The sequence below is a fragment of the Coturnix japonica genome, chromosome 8, assembly GCF_054131305.1.
Source record: "Coturnix japonica strain WE chromosome 8, WE-NBRP24, whole genome shotgun sequence".
Taxonomy (NCBI): domain Eukaryota; kingdom Metazoa; phylum Chordata; class Aves; order Galliformes; family Phasianidae; genus Coturnix; species Coturnix japonica.
The window spans coordinates 15,231,782-15,256,617 of record NC_140670.1 but is presented as its reverse complement, the minus strand read 5'-3'; the positions used below and the strand labels follow the sequence as shown (position 1 = coordinate 15,256,617).

At 45.4% G+C, this 24,836-nt stretch overlaps 2 protein-coding genes across 11 annotated transcripts in view; one reads left to right on the top strand and one right to left on the bottom strand.

The window, feature by feature from the left end:
• SYNPO2L (synaptopodin 2 like) overlaps window positions 1-17,725 on the bottom strand; it is a 31,042-nt gene extending 13,317 nt beyond the window's left edge. The window contains exons 1-3 of the mRNA XM_015866507.3: window positions 17,417-17,725; window positions 4,704-4,855; window positions 1,869-2,530 (exon numbers count right to left, since the gene is read on the bottom strand). Coding sequence (XP_015721993.2) covers window positions 1,869-2,530; window positions 4,704-4,855; window positions 17,417-17,521 — 919 coding nt within the window. The 5' untranslated portion in view covers window positions 17,522-17,725. The remainder of the gene's footprint in view (window positions 1-1,868; window positions 2,531-4,703; window positions 4,856-17,416) is intronic.
• SEC24C (SEC24 homolog C, COPII component) overlaps window positions 1-24,836 on the top strand; it is a 95,285-nt gene that overhangs the window by 42,165 nt on the left and 28,284 nt on the right. For 7 of the 10 annotated variants that reach the window (XM_085554399.1, XM_085554398.1, XM_085554396.1 and 4 more), the window contains exon 1: window positions 18,755-18,828. The exons of the other annotated variants lie outside the window; for them this stretch is intronic. The gene's annotated coding sequence lies outside the window, so the exon portion shown is untranslated. Of the gene's footprint in view, window positions 1-18,754; window positions 18,829-24,836 lie in introns of those variants that run through there. 10 annotated transcript variants of the gene reach the window in all.

The window sequence follows — 24,836 nt, the reverse complement described above, 5'->3', positions numbered from 1 at the left end:
ATCAGTCTCCATCAGCAATACTCTGAGTTTTGAGTAGCATGTCGGAGCTGTGTGTCCTGTGGGGAGCTGGGACGATATAAGTGCTTATCCCAGACTTTGGGGGAAAAAAATGGGTCAATTACAATATGCAAATTGTGATAGGGCAAGAACTTTGGAAAGAGACAGGCCCAAACCTGTTGCCTGAAGAGACTCTCAGCCATTACACCTTTGCTAGGACAGGAGAGCTCCAACACAGCAGCTGACTATACACAAGACATCCTAAGGCGGTACCACTAGCTGCTGCTCCCCCCTCTCTGTGTTTCTTTTGTTCCATCTCATCCTCTACCAAATCCTGGTTCAGGCGGTTTGTAATTGCCACTACACCGTGTTCTGCTCGTGGGGTCAAACTGTTGGCTATGGTGAGCTACATTTGTTTTGTGTTAGTGCTGTTCAAAGCAGGTATCAGACAGCAGTGTCACCTCTGGCATAAGGACACCCATAGCCAAAGATAATCCAGAAGGAGGATGAGGGGTGGAGGGAGTAATAGGAGAATAAAATACTATCTCAGTCTCTAATATTTCTAGGAACCCTACCTCTCGCTGGCAATGCAGTTGCATCACCTTCTGCCATGGGGTATTATTTTGCCATCAGAAATGTTCTGCATTGAATACCTGGCTTTCCTGGGAGCCTTCTGTGCTGACACTATCCATGGAAATAAGCCTTGATGTAAAGCATTTGCTCATCCACTGCTAGGACTATCAGATGGCAGGGAGCAGCTGAACATGCCTTTCTCACCATTCACCTCATGCTTGCACATTATTCAAGTGGGGAAAAAATAGCTCCATCGTCAGTGAGGCTGAAACTGCTGCTTTCTTTGCGCTTCCAGGGAAAGTGAATGTTATAGACTAGGAAGATCTACTACAAGGCACCAAATCAGTTGTATTGCCGAGCAAGGCCTGATATAAAGCACTCAATTGAGTCTGTCCTCAGCGCAGAGCAGAGCAGAAAGCCAGTGCCCTGCCTGCAATATGCAGCCTAGATTTGATAGTTACCTCTAAAGGACCAAGAAAAAGAGAGAAGAGTGGCATAACAATGGCTTTGAAACATTATCTGGTCTCAGGAAAAGATGTCTAGTGTTGGAAGCACAGAAATAGAAGTTAGAATCTGTGTGTTTCATCTCTGATTCAGTCTGGTAACTTTTCTATGTCTCAGTTTCCCAGTCTGTTCCACAATTAAGTCAGTATTCTGAAACCTGCTTAATTTCTAGGCTCAGAGAAGTATAAGTTCATCATTTGAATAAGTGAGATACTTGTGTGAAAAAACAAGTTATTACCTTGTATTTGATATTAGCCACTGCGAAGTCAAATAACATCTTACTCTGACATCCTGTTTGAGTTTGAAATACCATATGTAGCAGAAACCAGGAAAGATATTAACAACTGAGGTCACTTTCAGATCCATCACCCAAGTAGTACACTAAATTTTTCAGTGTTTTATTTCACTTGGAAAGGTCTCAAGAGACACCCACCCTGCAAGGAACTGTCACATTAACTGATTTACCAGCTCCTGCCTATATTTGCTGTCAGTACCTGAAGTAGATTGATTCTACCCTAGCTACTGCATAGCTGATCATATGCCTGAAGCTCCTGGAAGAGACTCCAAGACCCTCAGCCCTTTCTCTCACATAGTGCTTGGGATATCCTGGGTGATCCAGACCCCAGTGGCAAATGTGCAATGGGAAGCTCCTGTCTCTGCAGGTTCGACTTGGCTCTTGCTTCTTCAAAAGCTAGAGGAGCTAACCCCCTTGACATTTGCAGGAATTAGGCTTTTGGAAGGAGATCAAGCATAGGAAGAGGGCAAGGATGGGTGGCAAGGTGCAGAGGACTTACTAGCCTGCTTGGCTTTCTCCGTGTATGTGGTGGTTAGATCTTCATCAACTGGGTGCTCCACTGGCCCCACCATGGGGATGAGATGGCGCTCCGCTCGGATAGCCTTGGTGGCATGGGGGAGGAGCATCGCTTCTGGAGAAGTCTCACGACCCTCTGCTGAGGATGGCCGCAACTGTCCCTCACTCTCTGAGAAAGGGGTGTCTGCACGGCTGCCAGGTGGACAGGCAATCTCTCTCTTGGCAACCCCACTGCAGCTGGCCTCCTTGGCTTCCTCCTGCATGGCAGCCTCTGGCAAGCTCTCATAGCCGCTCTGCTCAGACAGGGACACCTCGTCCTGGGGCACATCTGCTTTGCTGTTGGTGCTGTCTGGCGGGGAGCGCGGGGACTTCTTGCGAGCCCGGCGGTGCTTCTCCTGGGCCACATTGTCTGCATCACTGTCAGTCTCACCATAGTAGGCCTCGCTATCCGGTGGGGAGGTGAGGCTTTCCAGGTGCCTCTGTGGCCTACGGGGCTGTGAGGACTGCGTGGTGGCTGGGGCTCCTGCTGCACCTGAGCTCAGGAGCTGCGCCGTCGGACTGAGTGGGGATGGTGGGGAGAGCACTCGCTGCCCTGGGGAAGGGGAGCGCTGAAGCCGTGGGCCGGTCTGGTCCCCACCAACTGCCCTGTGGGGAGAAGGAAAAGCAGTGAATGAGGTCTGTTTGGTGAGGGGAGCTGGAAGGAAACTGCATGTGAGGAGAGAGCCTGCTGGACAGGGAAGGATGGGCTGGTGTTTCAGGTGTCTTTTGTGTGAGACAGATATCTGCAGTGCAGTTGTTAAGGGCAGACTCATCTCTGACATCAGCTGTGTGCTCTCATCCCAAGTTTCTGTTTCAAGACCTCTTTGAAAACCAAGTCTTAAACACTCAAAATCAGTTTGATTCTGACCCACAAAGCTGAGGTGGGAAACTTCTTTCCCATGCCAGAATCCCCTGATTCATTAGAATTATAAAGAAGCCCCAAGTATCTGCCTTCTGAGCATGCTTATTGGGAAGCCAGGCAGACAATATTGCCTCTGTAAAGCTGTGGAGTTCATGATACCAACTGTTCGTTATCCAGCCTCTGAACTGTGAAAAATTTATATTCATGTCAGATATAAACATTGGCAGAAGCTCACTGTGGGGCAATTCTCCTGACAGTTTATTTATTTTAATAACATTTGTATTATGAACTCATACCAGGGAGAAAATGCAAAGCTCCCCAGGCAAAACAGAGATGTTCACAGAATCACGGGATCGTAGGGGTTGGAAGGGTCCCCCAAAGATCATTGAGTACAACCCCCCTGTTCTTTCTCTTCTTTAAATACGTAAACAGATAACTGAAAAGCATTACTGCTTATAAGGTATTTTCTGTTGTTCTGCACTATCTATTAAGGTCTCAGTCTTTCTCCTGTCTCTTTACAAACATCCCCCAACAGAAATGCACACATGACTTGCATGACCTTGTCTTCCAGCTACCTGGATTGTGCCTGTGAATATAGATATGAAGTGTTAATAAAGATGTGATGAGAAAGCAATATTTGATTCGTTTTCCACTACTCCAAAATGAAGCCAACTTTATTCATTGGTTACGTAATTCTCAAGCCATCCGATGCTGGCTCCCAGAGGGCTGATCCATGCACCCTGCAAGAAGCTTGTCACTTCGCTAATTCAAAGTGTGCTGATTTTGGCCCAAAGAATTTGCCTAGGCACCTGTTGGTTGCAGATGGGCTCCAAAGGGGTGAGATAAGGCCTTGGCTAGGGACCAGGTGCTATTTTGGCCACCTTGTTCAGGGCTCACTCATCCCAATTCATCACAGTCGACTGACAGAGTGAGCACATCAGAAGGCACCAGCACCTTCCCTATAGCCAAGGGAAGTAGCCTACATGCTCCTGCTTTGCTTCCTTCTCTGAGCACTGCTCTCCTTGGCCCCCAGTGTACAGATGCCAGCAAGCAGGGTGGTTCTCCCTTCCCTTTGCTCACAGTACTCTGCTTCCTCAGGGCTGCAGAGAATTACATCTCCCAGATCCCTTCACAAGGGTCCTTTTTCCTGAGGGCAGCTTTTGTTTTGGTGGTAGTGTGAACTCGTTAGGCCCTCACACAGCTTTACTGCCTTCATCTTCACCCGTTTGATTTACAGCTTGGTCCTCATCTAACATGCTCTGAAGCACTGGGATAGCTTTCACACAGGTAGAAACAACAAAGTCACTAGGATTGTTTGTGTGCTTAAAATTTGATCCTTGTTTCTAATATTCTGCTGAATTGGAGAGCTCAGCAGAGATACATCTTCCCAGAAAAAGGGGCTCCCTTACCCACCTCTTTGTAGAAGTCAGTTCATATCCTATTGTACTACAGTGGCCTGCTGTAGCAAGTATTCAGGTAACCTTTGTGTGACTCTGTGGTGGCTCAGTTATCCAGTATATAGTCAAATCCATTTCTACAGAATAGTTTTTTACCCAGAATGAACTGGAGACCATTAATTCCCAAGGTAAACTGCCCTGTGTCCCTATGGTTGGAGACTATGTTGTTCATTCTTAACAGCAAATTTCTCCCATTGCAAACGTTTTCTTCCAACTAGAGGAACACAAAGGTATGGAGTCTGTTCAGCAACTAGGTACCTGGAGAGCAGCACAGAGACAGTGCAGAACTTTTGGATGGCCATGTTAGCCATGGGAATCTCCTCCTAGTACACTTCACAGCATAGAGAAACCAAAGACTCCCTGCTTGCCTTCCTCCTGCTGGATGTGGAGTGCTGCTGTGCTGGATGAAGGTGCCCTGCTGCCTGCAGTGTCACAGCCCTGGTGTTTGGGAACAGCTTACCTTTTCACTCGGATATTGAGCATACCATTGGAGGAGTCGATGATCTGCATGGCAGAAGCGTGGGAGAGGCCAGCACATGACTTCCCATTGATAGACACCAGCACATCATTTTCCCACAGGCCTCCACGGCATGCTTTGCTTCGCTTTCGGATCTGGAAAAAAAACAAAAAGAGAAGATAGGGATGAAAGGAAGACTGGTAGCTATTTAGTTCAGTTGCTCATCTCCTGCTGGCACTTCTATTGTTCTCTCTCTGAAAGAATAAAATAAGGCCTAAGACAACTGCACTGCCAGGTTGAAGGACCAGTCCTCATGGAAGGCCTGTGTCCTTTTGTTTCTGTATTCCCTGTACTTGATCCAGCATAGGCTGGACCTGAACACCGACCCAGTCTGAGTCCTTCACTGCAAATTTAAAACTCCGGGGTACCTTGCTCTTGACCTCTCATGCCCTGTTTCCTAAGTTGCCTGTGTTTCAGAGAAGGAACGGGAGCTTATTCCAGACTCTCCCTATACATGGCTGTGCATCAGGATTCCCAGCTGTACCCACGACTGTGCTTCTGTGGTGTGACCCATGACATGCACACAGAGTCCCTGTGGATGCCATCCTTGGGGACACTGACAATGGGAGGAATTGAGGGCTCTCTGACACTTCCTGCGGTCAAGAATTCCTGCTCGAGTGGCTTTGACCAACATATTTCTGGACATCCGCATCAGGCCATGTGGTGTCCTGTTACACAAGTGAAAACTTGGAGTAAATCTTTGGCCTTAACAGGAGTTGTGCAGGATATGCATTGCCATAGTCTGAGGCTCAAGTTCCAGATAGCACCCAATCTGGCCTCTTGTGGCCATCACACACCAAGCATTTATTCTTTATTCTGTTCCATGACATATGAGTCAAACTTCTCATTGAAATCCCCAGCACAGTCTAGGGTTCCTGCTGAGGCGAGCAAGCAAACCAAGTGTCCACTGGAGCTCAAAAACAAAGACCTCTCATGTAGATCAGCAGCGGGACAACCTTCTCATAGAACAGCTTGGCACTCATAATACACTTACTTTGCACATGCAAGAGTAGCCAGACAAAAACAGTGCATAAGAGCAAATCAGGACCAAAGATTTGTAAATGCTTCAATATATTTTCTTCCGATCTTATGATTAAGTGAGAAACAAATCTGTGCAGAATTGTTTGACAGAAGATGCAGTGAAAGAAGTGTGGCAGATTCCTCCAGAGATGTAATGCACTGCAAGGCACGTTCTCCCACAACTCACAGCCTGGCAGCTCAAGCAACTGGACTCAGACAAAATCCTTTGGGAGTTTGCGTGGACAAGCTGCTCTGCACACACTCCCATGGAAAGAGCTGTGAGGGGACTGCTACTCTGCTGTCATTCCCTCAAGGGGCAGAAGAGAGCTGAAGCCCTGAGGACATCCCTTGGCAAGGCTGGCTGGTCTCAGCGCCCAAGGCTCTGCACAAGCAGCATGTGACCAGGCTTCGCCCTGCCCACCCATGTCAAGAGGCAAGAGAGGTACTCCTTGTAGGTCAGCCTGTCAGCAGGACTGAGAGGTGTTGAGGAAGAAGATAGAAAGAGGGGCCCTATGTTCTGAGTTGTTTGTATGTTCACTGGTACTTTATCCCTCTGTAGCCTCTCCAGCTTGACCCCAAAATAGGAATTCACTCATCCCAGCTGCCACAGCCATCAGCTTCTGTCATCTTAGCCTTTTATCTCTCTCCTTGTTAATATAAATCAGGAATGAGAACATGTGGGTCTGTAATGCTGAAGAACTACATTTCTGCTGTTGTTGTGCAAATACTGCTCCCTGATACTCCCTCAAAGTGCAGCTGTTAACTAAGAAGAGATAGCAGACATTTTCCAGCGCTGCCTACTGGGACAGCAGCTAATGCGGAGGGTTAGTGTTAGGGCTGTTGGAAGGGTGAACAAAGGTATCTCACTGGCGTTACTGAAAAGGACAGCTGCTGCTACATGGCAAAGTGCTTTGTGCTCTGCACTGCATTGGAACACACTGAGTAGCTCTCCCAGTTATGGAACAAGGAAGTGGGGGTTAAATATTGTCAGGAGGTTCTGAGAGCATTCTTTACATCCCATAGTACTCCTCCACGCTCACTGTAGCCAGCTGGCTCTGGGCTAGTGACCACCCAGAGGGGAGGCTCATGATGCTACCCCCTCAAGCACCTTTAGCTCAGAGTAGGCTGCTGGGACATGTGCTGCCCTGTGTAGGTTGAGCAATGCCAGCAGGCAACCCATTCATTTTGTGGCAAGCAGAGGTGCCAGCCCAGCGATTCTGTCTTGCTCTGTGGTCAGAATTTACCAGGGCAGCAGAAGGCCCATGTGCAAAAGTAACTGTGGTTACTTCATTGCTGCTGTGGGAGCTGCAAGCTAGCCCTGTAACTGAGGGGGAGATTTCTGCCTGTCTCCATTCTTCCTTGGGAAAACAGGACCAGTGGCCAGCCCAGGAGGGACCTGCAGAGTCTGAAATCGAATGTAAGCATTCCTGGCTGTCAGTCTCCCACAGGTTTGTAAGTCTTCTCTTGGAAATCTACAAATCTGCTTCCCAAGGGCAGAGGGAAAAAAACACTATTCACAGCTTCGTAGTAATGACAACTCCCACCCCCACTGCATTTTCTGGAGAGGAGAAAGGCAGAAGGGGAATCAGCAGAGTGAGGAGGCCAATAGTGTGCCATACAGAAAGGATGGGACCTAATGCACAGCATTGTCAGCAGGGTGCAGTCTGCTGGAGGCAAGGCAGCCTCTGGACGGAAAGCAACACCAGCCTGCCAGTTAGTGTATGACTGCCAGCACAGTGCTATGCAAACCTTGAACAACACCCTGCAGCCTGCACATCTTGCTCTCAGGGAGGGCAGCACTGAGCCCTCGAGGCTCCAGGCTGGGCTGGCAGCTCATGCCACCAGCCAGGCTCACTGCCCACTCTGAAGGTCAGGCTGCCCTCATGCTCACTGCTTGCTCCCCATGTCCGGAAGGTGCCCTCTCCGGGGTGCCTGACGGCCTCAGGGAGTGCCACTGGCAGGAGCTGCTTGCACAGACTGTGGGAAGAAAGGATGTGCCACCCAACAGCAGAGAAAAGAGAGGAGAATAATCCTTCTGGAAGGATAGGACCTCACAAATTCTCTTGTAACTACTTATCTGTTATACCTTCCACTCCTTGCCTCCGTAGAAACCTCCCGCCCTGCAGTACACCTTGGTTCATGAGGGAGAAATGTCCTCAGATTATACCAAAGGAAGACAGGTTTAGATCTCTGGAATAAATTCTTTATTATGAGGATCATGAGGCTCTGGACTAGGCTGCCCAGAGACGCTATGGATGCTCTATCCATTGATGTGTGTGAGGACAGGTTAGATGGGGCTTTGAGCAACGTATCTAGCAGACGTTATCCCTGCCCGTGGCAGTGGGGTTGGAACTGTGTAAGTTTTAAGGTCCCTTCCAAGCCAAATCATTCTATGATTCTGTGACTTCAGCAGCATTTATGGAATCTCGGTATCAGAGCCTTACTGATTTATGCTTCTGGAAATATAAATCAGTGTGAAATTCTGGAATTATAACTTAATGAAACACATTTGCACAGAAGATTGTCCCTCTCACTGCACTCACAACAGAGACTTCTGTTGTGGTAGAACAGCTCTTGCCAGAGCAGTTTAGTTGTGTACAGTGCCTATGTACATGCACATACACTTCCTCTCTTCCTTTATTACATTGCTCTGTTCCTCTAATTTGTCATATTGAATCAGGTGGGGGAGAAAGGACAGAAGCAGCTGAGAGCAAAAATGAAAAGAGTGGATGTAACAAATGAGAAATACAGGGAAGAAGAAAAGGTTTTGAAGGAAAGACCAGTGGTAGGCCAAGAAGGCCAGGACAAGGATCTAGCTCTAGAAAAATGTTCTTAGTGCAGCTCTGAAGAAACAAAAGGACACGCCGGCTATTGGATGTGTCTCGGGTGAATTCAGCCTAGCTTTTGGGAACAGAATGCAAGGGAGAAGGGGTCAGATACAACTTGGCAGCATCTGTTCTTCAGTATGGACTATATTTAGGCTGTGGCATGTGGGGAGCGAACACACGCTGTGATGCTAAGAATAGAGTAATCCTGATAGTAACTTGGTGGCTTCACATCTTGCCTGAGAATAACCCGGGGAACCTGTCTCAAAACTGCAGCCATCCTCTCTGCTGGCCACCACACTTTCTTCATAAAAAAAGGTACTATGCTGTGGGTAGCCAGAATGTCTGCAGTGCCTTTCAGGAATGAACTGTAATAGGCACTTCCCCCTTGTGTCTCCAAGGCACTTCCCACCTCCTCTCTCATAAGCAGGGCAAGATCTGTACAGTAGAAAGGCAAATTATATTACTGTTCTTCCATCTAATCTCTAAAATCTTTCCAGCAGCAACCAAGCAAACTCAAGCCAAGTAAGAGTCGTATATTGACTACAACTGGACTTTCCCCTTCCCCTGTCTGCTTGTGTCTTACATCACAGGGCTGCCCTCTGTGCAGCACTCCATGGCAGCATTTAAGTTTCATTCCTATTTAAGTGGTCCTGTCACGGGGGTTCCAGTGGAGATGTAAGAACTGTCCTGTTGTATAAAGCAGTATAAAGCATTACTGAAAGGGAATGAACCCAGGCAGAGTCTGAAGAGCTGACTAACATCTGAGTCTGCTCCTCCCAGAACCACCTGCTCAGCTGAACCACAAACACAGCAGCTGCAAGAGAAGAAGCAAACACCTCCATCTCTTCTTCTTTGGGCACATCTGTGTTGACACCAGTTTGGTTACTTGAACCATTTGGTTTGATTACGGTAGGGCCTGATCTTTTACTTGTGCAAGGCCAGATACTCTGGTGGTTAAAGTACTAGACTGGCATCCAGGAGACCTGGATGAGTTTTTGTGTGACCTTGAAGAAAACTCTCAGACTGTGAGCTGTAAATGACTGCAATCTGGTAATCAGGAATTACTTTAGTGTCCTTTGCTCTGATTCTTTTCTTTGTCTCAGCTGCTCACCTGAACACAAAGATCCATTAAGACAGTTTTTCTATGCCTTGCCTATTAAGGATCTGAATAACATCACATCTTCATGGCAATTCTGTATTTTTATTAGAGAAGAATATTTACTCTAAGCTATTATAATTACACTAATTATTATACTTCTCCATTTAGTCCCAGTAACTTCCTGCCCAAACAATTTGCTCCAGCTTAAGAGGTGCCACTGCATGAATTGTCTCTTGGTGAAACAGATCCAGTGTTCCTGCAGACCTATGTCAAAGATCATCCACAGTGAAGGTTAAGTAGAAGGTGTTTATCCAGAGAAAGAAGGGACAAAACATACATTTTCTGGAATAGTAAATGAACACAGAAAGGGGGGTGGTGAAATCTTGACCAGCAAGATTGGATGCTTTCTGGACAACGGGTTTGGAGATGAAACCTGTTGGTGGCAGAGGATGCTGGTGCTAGACAACCCATTAAATGCAAACAAGACTTCTTTAGTATGTTACCAGCTAGAATGTACTGGTAAGGGGACTATTGCTATTCCAGTACTGGAGAGAGAAGCCAGTGTACTAGTCTAAATTCTGAATCTCCCAGTGAGCAATCCTGCCTAGTCTGCTCTTTGTGCTCATTTTGGGAGGGAGTGCCTATGTAAAGCTACTTCCTTTGCAGGTAACTCCAAGCCTTAGTGATGCACAGAGAATTGTGAACCTAATCATTGGCTGATATGATCAAAAATGGTGATTTGCAACTATGACAATACAGTTTTCTCTTCAAACCACCTTCTTATGGTTGTCCCAGAGGCCCTATCCCCTCATCTCAGCTGGGAAGGGCAGAACTTCCCTTCCAAGCTCTGCTCCCTGCTCATTGCTGTCCCAGTGCTGTGCGCAGCTTGCAGCTCCTTGGCCAGACAGCAGTGCTGGAGGCATGTCCCCTCCCAGTGCACGGTGACTGCAGCCCAGCTGCCCCTCAGAAAGTCCCCTGGCACCGCAGCCAGCACTGCCTCGCTGGCAGCCAGTGGTGGCACCTGTCTAAGTGCTGACAGGTCATAACAGGAGCACTCTCAGAGCTGCCTGAGGCACTCCTTCCACAGCACCAACAGACATACTCGGCCCTCCAAAACTAGCATTAGTTACTGCTGTAGACAAGGCTACCAGTAGCACTTTCTTAGTCATGACATTCAATGCTCATGAGATCAGATAGAGACCAGTCTATCCACCTTCCACTCTAAGGACAGGAAGACAGAGTGATCGCAAATCTGCAAGCTGTCAGGCCTATTTGGGTTTTAGCTGGCAGCCATCAGCAGGAATAATGTCATGCAAGCAAAGGTGAACAGGACAGAGAGCCAGGCTGTGGATCGCAGGGATCAGTGCCTGGCTGATAAGCCTATAGCATATAGGCTGCAAGGTTATCTGCCACATGAGAAAGGAGAAGCAGTGAGTTTGTAGCAGAGAAACATGCAAGAGGTAAGTGAGAAACAGTAGAAAGGAGGTTGTGATTAACTGCTCTTAATCAACAAAATGGTTGTTGCTTTTAAAACCTGTACAGTCTGGTGTCACTGCTTCCCATAACAGTTCACTGAATTGCTGCAGTGTTTGTACAGAGCAGAGAAGCAAGAGGAGCTTCTCGAGCTTTCAGGGCCAATTCCCTGTTGTTTCAGATGCCAGATTGTTTACTCCATCTGATTTTAAAAAAGCTTCTAGTTGTCTGTCAGGATTGGAAGGAAAGTTGTTGCTGAACCATATTGCTTAGTTACCTCAGGTCTTTCTGTGCACACTTGATCAGTGACAATGCTGTCTTTTGTTTGAGCAGTGCTGCTCATGTTTGCCCAGCATCTATTTGTAGAAAGACATCGTATCTTTCAAACTTTGCACTCGGTGAAATAATTCTTCTCCCTTCCCTTTTCACAGCTGCTCTTTCCTGAATTAATTTTTCCTGACAGTGGACAGCTCCATAGGTGTGATATTTCCAGTGAATTCTTGCACAGCAGTCAGTAACCTCAGCATCTCCCTAACTGGGTTACACACAACTCATCAAGGCTCATTTGTTTGCCTTCTTTCTTTTTTTCTTCCCCGAAATGTATAGTTTTGCTGGTTCATTATCTTCACGTGAGGCACTAACATCACAGAATTACAGAATGGTTTGTGTTGGAAGGGACCTTAAAGCTCACCCAGCCCCAAGCCCCAGCCATGGGCAGGGCTGCCCCCAGCAGCACAGCTGCCCAGCACCCATCCAGCCTGCCCTGCAGCACCTGCAGCACTGGGGAACCCACAGCTCTCTAGGCAGCCTTTTCACGTGGCTCACATCTTCCTGCTTTACTATCAGTGGCAATTGGAAAGCTTCCAGTTTCCATTTATTTCTTCAGTATTCATTGTGAACCAGACTAAGCATCTTTCAAACTAAGCACAAGGGCCTTCTGTGTTTTTTATAGTGTTTCTTTTTCATGGAATAAATCTTGTTTATTGAAGGTTCCAATGGGCAGCTTGTGCGCACTTGCACCATCTGAAAGTTGCCCTGTTAATTGTAGAAATCATTTCCCTAATACAGCTCTATGTTACGTTCCTAGTTTGGTTGCCGATAAGCGTAACGCTTATCTTAGGACTTTTCTCAGACTACTCATTTCACATTTTGTTTAGCTCCAAGTGCAATTGATACACATACCCTTCTTGCAAAGAAATCCTACAGGAACCTGATGAAATTGTACTTACTGTACTCTCTTTTCAGAACGGATGAACCATCCCATCATTACAGATTCTCCTTACAAGGGATACTGTACATGTCAGGGCAATGTGCTTTTTCCTAAGCCTCTCTAAAATAAACATTTTGCCATCAATGGGACCGTTTTATTTCTCACAGTTAAGCTTGTTTACTCCTCCTTGGAGTACTGTTGCTGTTTTATTGTGTTACTACCAAACAGACATACAAATTCACCATCAGTTGGGTAAGGGGTAGTGTGAAGTCTCATTATCCTTTTCCTGCTTCCCTAAGTAAGAGTTAATTACAAATTATAATAAGTGAAATGTGAAAGTGCAGTAATTCAACTGAGTGTGGTTGAAAGAACACTGCTGTAGCTAAGAACAGAATGGAGATTTTCTCTTTTGGTTCTTTACTCTCATTTTCTCTCTTTATTTGCTTCTCTAGTTGCCCTTATTCAAACCTCATAATTTCTGCAGAATTATTCATGTCCTCTGTTGATCTTTCATCCTGCTGTGTCTCTGCCTGCTGAGCATATCAATGTCTATTGTTCCTCTGGTTTACGCATTACTGAGTTGATATTTTAACGTAACCCTAATTTAAAAATCAACTACTCTTTCTACTGAGGGTTCCCCAGGCACTAATAAATTCTCTTTTGTTTCTTGTTCATCTCAGCCTCCACTCCTACAGTATTTGTTTTTATGAGACTGAATTGTGATGATACCACTGTCTTTCATATTCACATCAGACATTTTTAGCACACAGACACTGCAAATGATTGTTAGGGCAGAACTAAATATTCTGTATGTGCTCTTGTTTAAAGAGTTTAAAACGAAAGGAATAGATGTTTGAAGTTACAAATCTGGAACCATGTAATCAGTTGCAGTCAATACTAGCACTTCAATCTTGATAATGTTATTTAAATTCGATCTTTTTCATCAATATCCACTGGGAGCTGCTGAATGGAAGCAGTAATGCATTTTTCCCTGATTCAGAGGCAGATAGAGCTATTTGACTCCATTAAGGTTACCTGAATGTGAGGCTAGTAATATCTGACCCAAGGAGATGTCCACAAGGCGTGTAATTGCAGCATCTTGCTCCAGGCGTGTCCCTGAACCCATAGCCCACGGACACTGAAACATCACAGAAGCTCTCTGGCAGCTGAATCCAGCAATGGAAACACCCAGCTGCTTTTTTACCCCTCGCTGTTGACTAAACTGTGTTTAGAATTGATCCCTTGTTTCATCCGATGGTTTAACACTACTGCTGTGCATCCTTCCAGTCTACAGAAAAATGGGTTCACGCTCCACTTCCAGTATGTTCATTTACTTTATTCAGTTAGGCAAGTTGCATACTTTGCTCTAGAAAGGACAGTTTAGAATGTATATGCTCACTGTACATTCATAATTAGCTGCAGCTTGAAGTAAGAAAATATCTAAGCCATCACTGTGAAGACACAGCAGTCAAATATCCTCCAATATAATAGAAGACAATAGAAAATAATGATGAGAATATTCTGAGGAGAGAGGAGAGAAAGGCAAGGGAGGGAAAAGGAGGAAAGCATACATCAGACCCGAATAATTTTCAGAAATAAAAGATACTGAGAACAGGAATTAAAGTGAGTCCATATAGAGAAACAATAAGAATGACAGGACAAGGGGCAACAGGTGCAAACTGGAACATAGGAGGTTCTGCATAAATACAAGAAAAAACTTCTTCACGGTGAGGGTAACAGAACACTGGAAGAGGCCTGACCAGAAAGGTGGTGGGATCTCCCTCTCTGGAGACATTCAAAACCCGCCTGGATGCATTCCTGTGTGACCTAAGAGGTGTTCCTGCTCCAGCAGGGGGATCAGACTAGAGGATCTTTCAAGGTCCTTCGCAATCCCCAACATTCTGTGATTCAATGAAGAAGATGATGATGTAAATTTTAGAAGGAAGAAAGGCAAGAGGTGTAAGAGGTGCCTGTGTAAACTGATCATGTAAGATAATGAGATGTGCAGGGATCTGTAATACAGCAAGAGAGTAACTCTAAATGGGAAATCCTATGTTGTACAACATTCAGTCTTTGGAATGCCTGGCTGCATGATGTTATTGCAGCTTCACCGGGAAACTGTGTGACATGTAAAACTCAATTTGTTCACAGATAATTATGTTTATGTATAGGGTAAAACACCAGGACTATAAATTCTCATTCACAGCGCATACTGATCACAGAATCACAGAATGATACTGATAATCAGCTTGGGTGAACTGCACCCTCTCTGCATTGCACGACCAGAAAATCAGAGCACTGTTGATGTGCACCACCTCCTCTGAAATACTTTGTGATGCAGGAAGCACAAAGAAAGCAGGAAGCAGAAGATGGACTGATCATTAACCTAGTCTGGTATGGCAGTTCAAGCATTTCTGCATATCTACAACACAAGCCATTTCTATCCAACTTACTTGTTATGGTTGATTCATTTTCACTTATTGTGCCCAAATTTGCTTTTTTTTCTGCTTAACTTTCCTTCATCCACAATGGTATAAAGAAACAATTTGATTCAACATCCAATGATAAGCACCTTTCCTTACTGCTACTCCTATTATGTTTATAGTCTAGAAGTTGAAATCGCCTACAATGACAACTAGAGACACCCAACTGTACCAATCTAGTATTTCCTGGGAGGTACAGGATACTCATGTCTATATCTCCTTTCATGTTTCCTACAGATTAATCCACATTCCTGCCGTCTTTCACCATTCTGTCCAAATATATTTTTCTCTAAGAATCAAAGCAAAAATAATGATTTCTGTCCTGCTAAACCAGACTCTTCCTGCTCTAGCACTCTTTCCCCAAGAGGCTGTTCTGTGACAGCATTCAGTTTACTAATGAGCCTTTCTCATTTATCTAATCTGTCTTTCCATGCACGCACAGAACATTCTTTACCACACTAACAAACACTGTGTTATCTGACCTTACCTCTGTGAGGCAGGCTCAGTCTCACTGACACCTCCCCCTGACCCCGTGTCCTGTTGCTGTGCAATGCCACTGATCCCATGGATGGAGGCAGAACGGAACAAATTGTGCACCCTTGGCCAAAGAGACCCAGCTCTAACAAACCAGTAGAGCTCTAAAAAAAACACAATAATAATGACCTATTTCTCTGTGCAGTGACATATGGCCACAATCCCTGGACATGATTCCCTAGTGATGTGATTATTCCCATCTTCGTAGAATATCCAGACGCTGCTAATGACGTTAAGATTTTGGGAGATGTTTTGCATCATCGGCATTTTGGCCCAGATTCCATCCTACAAATGTTAATAGCAGACTCCTAAATGCTGAAGAACGAGAATGTGAGCTTTCAACTCAAAGAGGCAAAAACTGGAATTCAGACTCTCATCATGGCCACTCAGAGGCCAATCAGCACACTGTATGCCTTCTGGGGGTTTATGTTCTGTGCATTTTACTAGCTTCCCATTAAGGATCTGTAAGCCCTTTCTTTGGAGACTGATTAAACTATTGCTTTTACAACGGTATTTATGGTCAACTGGATGCTATTAAATTCTGGATAGTAATAGCAAAAAACGATAATCATAAAATCATTCCTGCAAGAAGAATGATTTACACTCAGATTTGTATCAAGATATTTTCCATATTTTTGCATGGTATCCAAGTATTGTAAAAATATGTATATTCTCATTGCTGATCTTAAGGCATGATACCAAGTTTGAGGTGAGAGCTAGCTCAATTTAGTATCTCTCTGAAAAAGCTACTAAACCGAGAGCAATATTCCATTCACCTTAAGGTTGAGTTTAGCATGGGTAATGGCTAGTTCTTGCTGCTGTTCTTTTACACCCAATCTCTGTAAGTTACTCAGTATGTCCTGCCACTTCAATCCCAGTTTCTTGTCCACTGGGAAAAAAAGTGAGTCAAAACAACCCCACAGAGCTTACGTGCCCAATGGAAATTGTGTTTTGCCGACAACCACTGGTTCCAGATACCTGCTTCAAGGGTAGTGATTATTTCACTTCAGTACTCGAAGCTCTATGAATACATGCAGTTTTCCTGTAGAAAAACAATCTTTCTCTATGTAAGAAACATCCACTCTGGGCTAAGCCATGGGATTCTAAACCACTTGGCAGAAATTACAGATAAACACTCCTTGACCTGGGGTCACGGAACATTTCATTTTGAAGTTCTCTGTCAGAGACACAATCTACTTAAGGAAACAGAATGGGGCAGGGCACAGCATTTTTTCATTCCTGCTGCTGGGTGTCTTCCAGGAAGACATCCATAGATATCGCTGTATCAAGGCTAATGCAGCTGTTATGAGCTTAATAAACACAGGACCATTTTCTTTTTCCTGAACTTTTAACCTAATCTGTAGTCTTTCTGTCAAGAAATCAGTAACAGCCATAGATTTACACACATGGCAACTCAAAATTCATATTTGTTTCTTTTTTGTTATTTCACTTGCAAACAACTGCTTTTCTTCTCTTCTTTAAACTGAACACATCATAAATATTCCTTTCAAGCAGCATTAAGAAAACTTCACAAACAGCAGACCCTAAGAAATGAGCATCAATTCTGAAACTGGAATATAACAAAGGATTAAACAGTTGAATTGAATTGCAATATGACACTTGTTGCTTTGATTTCTATTATTTTCTATTTAGTTGGATGCCTTGCACGAGTCCTGAAGCCTCCATATGTGAGCTCTTTTCCTGAAATGTCACCGTTGTTTGATCAGTGCTGACAAATCGGGAACACTGTACAATTATAAAGTGTGTGAACTATCCAGAAAGCAAGCCACCTTTCACCTGGCACTTCCACCTTAGCAGCACCCATTTCAGTACATACATCCCATCCCACACCCTGCCTGACCATTCCCCCCAGGTTTTCCTTTTAAGATCTGCTGTCACATAAAGGAGTCCAGGCACTCCTTTTACTGGCAGAAAATGCCTGACTCAGGAGGGATACCTGACTTCAGCAGAACAACCCTGCCCTCTCAGTTCACACCTCGAGGTCCTACCTTTGACACTTGAAGGGGTTTTTTCTGCTCAGAGCCCCCTTGCAGCCGGAAGCCCCAGGGGGCACCTCCAGACAGAGTGATGAGCATTTCTTCTTCGGCTCCCATGATTTCTGCACTTTGGATATTTTGTCTTCTCGACTTCAAAACAGGCTCTAATTCTTAACAGGCGGTATCTTCCATTCCCATCTTCAACATTCACATCCCAGTCCTCCAGTCTACCCAAAGGCCCTCTTCTCACTTTTTCCTTCAAGTTCACACACACAAGAAGAGAATTGAGACTGTCAAGCCCGGCCTTCCCTGCTCTTCTGCACTCTCAGCTGCTGCTCTGCCTATGATTAGACATTTGATTCTGCTGTTGGTAAAGGGCCAGAGTTGTTCTGCACACGTGTCATGTCAATCTCACCCTCAGTGCATGGATCTCTCACCGGAGCATGGCTGAAAATAGCTCACCTCCTGTCTCTCCAGAGCTTCATCTGGCACTCTGAAAGCTGGAAGCTTTTCACTAAAAAATCGTATTTCCACTTCCCTTTCCAAAGGTGAAGCTGAGTCACCCAGCACTCGGGATTCATCAGCATGGCAGTTTCGGGCATAGATGTGACACAAGCACAAACTTGTGCAACATCAGGTGACGGCACCTGAACCTGAGAAACAACCAGAGTAGCCAGCAAGCGGCAGCGCTCTGCACTTGTGCCTTCCTTGTGCAGCTGCTGAACTACACAGGAGCGTGCTGAAAAGCACCGGCAGGCTGGAGGTGCGCTCCTTGCTGTTAGACACGCTGTGCAGCCAGTCCTAATGTTAGACATGGGGACAAGAATAGCCGGGATTAGCCGTGTGGGTGGGGTTCAGGCAGCTCTCAGCGGGGGCCTCACGTCTGGGCTCCTCCATGGCCGAGCAGCAGAGCTGCACCCAGCGCTGCACCAGCTGCTGTGCTGGAGGAGGCCGCATCCACCCCGAGCCACCCCGGCCTATGGGAGCTACAAGGAAACCAAACCCACACTGTCCCTTGTGCCTCCATTAAGATGCAGTGTTATTTAACGATGTTATGAACAAACTGACAACGTTAGTCAGCAACAAAGGGGCACGGGGCGTGCAGTGACTCCCTGACACCCATCCACGCCGCTGCAGGCCCCGCTCCAACCCCCGGCTCGGCCCACACTGCGACGGCCCAACCCCGCCCGGCCCCGCGCAGCCGTCACTTCCGGTACTTCCGCCCAGTGACGTCACTCTCGCGAGAGCCAGTCCGCCTGCGCGACATCCGGGTCCCGTCGGGCGGGGCGCGGCGGCGGCCGTGGGTTGGCGGGCGGTGCGGACGTGGCAGCCGGCGGGAGGGGGAGCGGCGCTTCCGGTGCAGCGGAGGGCCCGGCAGCCGGAAGCGGGACCGGAGGAGGCGGCGGGATCGGCGGGCAGAGGAGGTGAGCGGGGCCGCGGGGCGGCGGGCATTGCGACGGAGGCCGCGGAGCTGCCGGGGGCGCGAGGAGGGCGGCGGCCTTGTACCATCGGGACCCGCGAGGGGTGGGTGTCCCCGCACAGGCGGGGGAGCTCAGTGATCGCCCGTCTGCGGCCTTGAAAGTGCAAGGAGGGAGGTGGTGCGGCCAGAGCACGAGTGTGCTCCTGGAGGAGGTTAGGCCAGGCAGTACTTGATGTATGCATGATCTGTAGTGTGGGGATTCACTGCCGGTTTGGTTTGGGTTTTTCTCTCCCTTTTTTCCCCTGAGCGCTGTTCTTTGGGATGGGCTGAAGGTTCATTTGATTCCTGTGTTGTGTCAGGTGTTTCCCAGTTGTGTGTGTTGTCTTTGCCAACTCCGGATCTTGTCCTAGTTCAAAGGTGTTGCAAAACCAACCGTGGGGCTTGTTGGGAGCTGTCACATTGCAGCTGCAGTTCTGCTTAAACTTACTCAAATGGAGGCAGACAAAAGTTGCTGCTGAAACACCGGTGAACTACTAACCATGACATCAGAACTATCTGCCACAGCTCTTAGCATTTGTGTGCTAATGTAAGAATGGAGATCTCCAGTTTGATATGCAGCCTTAATTTGCAGCCATTATTGTGACAGCTTCATAAAAACATTTCTGGTTTTTCCTGCTCTAAGACTTTACTAAATGTTTTGGAGAGATGCTACAGGGAGAGAAATATGGTCTGATATATAACATGCAGTGCCAATTTCTGTGTACAGACAGTGTGAAATTACATCCTTAGAGTGAGGAGACTTGTTGATAATGTTGTCTTGATCATACTTTTCATTAATGCAAGATTGTCCCAAGTTGCATTGGGTTATGGGGTTGGTAGAAGTCCTCTGTAAAGAGGTGTTTTGCCTTCACTGTACATAAGTGTTTCTATGCAGTGTTGTGTGGAATAGGTTTTTCTGTATCTACCTCTTTCTGAATGGTACAGCTTGAAGTAGAATCCTTTATTACTATAGAGACTGGAACACGGAGATTGCTATAAGGATTATGACTTCTTAATATGCTGAGACAGTCACTGCAGATTCTAACTGCATGGCTAAAAGCTGGATTCTGGCAGTGAACAGGTGTCTAAAGGGCTGTTTCTTTGAGTTGTTAGATGCTTGTACATCTTTGAGGGTTTCCTCTTGCTCCTGTAAGGCTGAATATTCATCCTGTAACACTTATCATCAGAAGGAGGGTCAAAACTCCAAGGGAAAAATAATGGTTGGATAAGGAAGGGCAAGGTACAAAGATTGACTAAAAATAATCACCAAGGTCTCACAGTAGAGGAAAAGGTGGATGGTTGAAAATCTTTATTAGCAATGGCTTGTAAAGATAAAACTTGTTTGTTGTTTTATGTTTAGCAAAGTTCGTCGTTCACTTAGAAATCACTAAATGTATGAACTGAGCAGTTGGGCATTAAGAAAAGCTAATTCTGAGCTTTAGCTTATTGTGAATGGTGGGAATTGCGTAATGCTTGTTTGTGTAGGGGAAGTCAGGGTATAGAAGCTTTGGATGAAGAAGGTCTGTGTCACGATTTGTGTGTGGAAAACTTGTGTAGCAGTACAGTGTGCCTCTACACACTTGTTCTATTCTTGCCTGTTTATCCATTTGTCTGGCCTCCTTTCCAATCTTTAAACTATTTTCCAACTTTTCCTGATTCATTGTACATGTGCAAGGCTCACATCAGCGAGTCAGATGACTTCCTGCATTGTAACATGGATGTGGAGGTACAGCTGAGGAAGAGGGAAGTCCTTCACTGTGCTTTTGCTGATGTGATGTTCTTAGTGCCTTGCTTCCACTGACTGCTTTCCAGCAGCAGCATCCAGAACTGTTTCAGAATTTCTTTCTTTTATTTTGTTTTTTAGCTTTTATTGCAGAAGTAGGTATGTAAATCAGTGCCACCAAGAGATCTCTATCAGGTTTATGCACTTTGTTAATCTAAATAAAAGTCTGGTGGTAATGATAAAGGTCGGAAATAGTGATAGATTTAAAGTTAGGTCAAGACTAAAACCTTCAATTCTGCGTTTAACTGCTTTCACACCCTTGTGACTTAAATGTTATGTTGGACCTTCCCCAAGACAGTGAATCAGCCCCACAAAATAGTGTTGAAGGTGGCTCTTATTTAGAAGAACACGGAGTGATCACACCTTGTGAACAGTGATTTGTGTTTTGTCCTGAGAAAGGCTTTTCTGAAACAGCCCAGGAAAGCCTGGCCTCCAGAATTCTGCTCCAGAACCTGTTGTGGCATGAAATCTTAGTAGTAATCTGTCATGTGCTTGTTTGAAAGTCTTTGGTGAAAATACCGAGGCTCCTGGACTTCCACTGGTGTTAAATTGTAAAGCATCATTTTGAGCAGTGGGTGTCTTACACCTCTCATGAACTGTTAGAACAGATCTGTTTTATGGCTGTGACTCAGAATGCATGGGAGAAGAGAACGTTATTGGTGGCGTAAGAAGTTGAGAATCTGCTGAGGTGGAAAGACAGAGCATTGCAACAAGCAGAAAAAAAATTGACAACTGAATTAGAGAGTCAATTCCAGTAGTGCCAGTTGGACTCATTAGGACAAATGTATAGCATGCATGCTGTTGGACCTGCCTGAGTGCTTCCAGCTCAATGGCCAGTCATTGACTTCCAGGGTATGAGCGTCTCTTCCAGGATTTTCTATAGAAAAACAGAAGAGGTGCTTCTTGCATTGGAAGAGTCAAATGTGCAAGTGCTTTTAGAGGACCTCACGGAGCTGGATCTGAAGAAAAAGCAAGCATGTCTCCTGTTTAAAGAGTGACCTCAGCTCCAGAATTCATGTCTTTGCGAGTGGTGTAGCTATTTCTCTGGAAAGTTACAGAGTAGATGCTTTAAAAGCTCTGTAGGTAATATTCTGAACCAGTCTTAGAGGGTGCTGGCTGTCTTCCTTGTCCCATCTTTCAGAAAGGGTTCTGATTTCTCTGTACAGAAATCAAATAGGCCTATTTCCTTCAGTTCCAGCAAAATATAGAGGCTGTGCTGTCCTCTTCTTTAAAAAAAAACAACCAAGGATCAGGTCTCCCCAGAAGGTGAAGCAAAGGGGCAGGACCCACCCATTAAAAAAAGACTCTGGCACCTTTCTAAAGGAAAGTTGTTCTGCTGCGTGTGCTTCCTTTAGAAAGCAGTCAAGAACTGATGTGATCAATCACCTCAGTTTCAAAAGGGAATTAACAGTGAATGAAAGCAGAGGAAATGATGAGTTTGCAGTTCTCCATGACTGGAGAGACTTCCTGATTGAAGCTCATATGAATCACTAGTGTTGTTGCGTTGGGTTCTTGTTTTTAATAGGCTGTAAAAGCTGGTCTGTAGTCTGCTTTGTTGGGATCAGAAAGAATCTAGGTGCTATTCTAAAAGCTAAGCATTTGTTCCCTATATTACCATGTGTTCTTCTCCCATCATTTTGTTGCTGCTGTGTTGGTTGCCTGCTTAACAGTGCACCAGTATGTACCAGTATGAGTTTTAACTGTGTGCTGCTGCTGTTTTGACTAAAATTTCCATGGCCATTTGCTTTTGTACAGACGAATGGATGAAGATGGCACTGAGTGGTTGCTCTGTTTTGCAAGAAAATTATTTTAGTTATCTATAGTAACAACCACTTGTCACTGTATTCCTCTCTAGCATCAGTGCTGATTATTTCAGCTTTCTGTATTGTAACTCATGAGTATTAATGTGACATTCAGCAGCATGTTATACTAGTATGTTTGGCTTAGTTTCCATAATGCGTTACCACGTACAAATTAATATCCTCAGTGTTTTCATTAAATGGAACAGACTGCTTCACCCACTGTTCCTTATCTGCTGTATGTATTTAATTCTTTCTGTGAGGTTGCTTTTTTTTCCCCCCCTACGTGCTCTAAGAAATAGAGCATGAAATCTTGCCTTTTCCCGTATCTCTTCAAGTGACCAACTTCTAATTTACATGTGTGTTTTTTTGGATGCAGGCAAAACGAGTGCTGTTTGATAAGAAATAGTGTACCAAGGGAAAAGGAAAATGGACTCACTCAGTGACAACCCTGTTCTGCCTTCTCAGGGTTGGATTCTCTTGGCCTTGCCCTTCGTGGTATTCCACGTCAGTGATGAGGAAGTGTACTGTAAACCTTACATCTAGAGCAGGTTGAGCAACTGAGATCAATGAAGCAGCCTTGTCTGCAGCTCCAACACCAAGCTAATTCTTGAGCTGTTGTCTTCATTTCTAGCCCCTCCTTGGCACACTGCTGTAATGGCACAGGCATTAGCTAATACTAATGCTGTAGAGGATGTTGGCCTGTGCTGGCTGTAACAGGGACTACCTGAAAGCTTGAGGTATGTCTGCTTTTAGGACGCTGAACTGTAACTACACAAAAGAGACGGTTCTGTTTTCCGTACAATGTGGGTAAATATTCTAAGACTTCTTGTGGAAGATTTGCATTAAATGAGCTTGTGTCTCTGAGTATTGCTGAGGAGTGAGCAAGAAGTAGGTAACCCTGGCCACTCAAGTGGGAAATACCAGCACTGACAGGAGTGAGTGGGGGAAGGCTGACAAGAGGATGGTTCACAGCAATCAGCCAGGGTCACCTACTGAATGCATGCTCACATCAGTTAAAGTGGGACACGCTTGAATTTTTGCCCCATTGTGCAATAAGATGAAAGATTGATCTTTTCCAGCTCTATGGGAACTGCTGGGGCAAATGTGAGATTTGTTGAGGAAAATCCACAGTGACTTCAGAGTTTTGTAGGCTTGACTTGTCAAGGGAATCCTAATGATTGTAGCTCAGGAGGTGTCCTGCCAGGTGCTGCTGTGTAGCCTGCAGCTCTTCCTGAGAGGACCCATTTGTAGGAACGGTGTCTGGAGGCCAAATTGCTCATGCAGAATATAATAAGCAATAGTGAGGGGCAGGAAGGAGAGAAAGCAGCCTTCCTTCCTCGCAGCCTTGTGTTCTGAGCTGCTCAGGTAGAGCAGTCTGCAGCTATGTTCTCCCTTGCTTTGTAAGAACTGTCCTGCTTTACTGGTTGCGCTGGGCAGAAAATTAGTATGGGTAGATGTGTGACTGCTGCATGGTGACATGAGTTGCCTGCCTGGCGAGGAACAAGTTAACCTTCAGGGGAGCTGGGAGCAGACGTGGATCTCAAAGTCTGCATTTCCTGGCTGTGCAGCTGCTCCAGGTAACCTGCCCTGCACAACTGAGTCAAAGGTGAAATGAGAAACCTCAATATGTAGCACTCACCCTCTTGCTCACTGTAGTTATGTTTGCAAACACTGTGGGCTGGTCAAAACTACTGTTATGCTTTTTAAGTGACACTGTATGTTACTCTCAACAGCAAATTACCTTTAAATATTTAAGAGAAGACATTTATTTCTCAAACAACAGCCCTACACAGCTTGAAAAACAGAACTATAAAACTTCATTCATTTCATGTGAAGTTTAATATCTAATTTTCAGAGTAAGCATTCACATGCTTAGCATTAATATTAATGCTGAGCTATAGGAGATGAACGTGGCATGCATGTATTAAGCTGGCTGCCTTCTGTAAACAAGCAGATCGTTCTGTTGTGATGCGTGTTCTCACTTTGTGGACCTGAAAGAATTGATTTGTATGTGGGTGGTTCGTACAGGACTGTAGTTATTTTAGCACCCTTTGTGTATAACTGCTGTGCCGGTTGTTGAAATATTGCTTTGATGTCATCTTTCTGGTAATGTAACAAGGCATTAGGTGGCACACTATAATCAATGAATAAGCAAAACAGCTCGGGTATTTGCTATCCGCTTGAGTTAAGCTGTTATGCTTTGTTGGGATTTAACTCAATTGGCTGATGGCTGTTGCAGCTGTATTTGTCTCCTCTGTGTTAAGGTGTGATATTTATTTTCAATGTAGGAGTGCATCGTGGGGTTTGGAGAAAAATGCAGGGGAAATTAGTTACTTGCTTTACCTTATCTTTGTGTTTATGAACTGTAGTCTTTCATTAACTAACTCT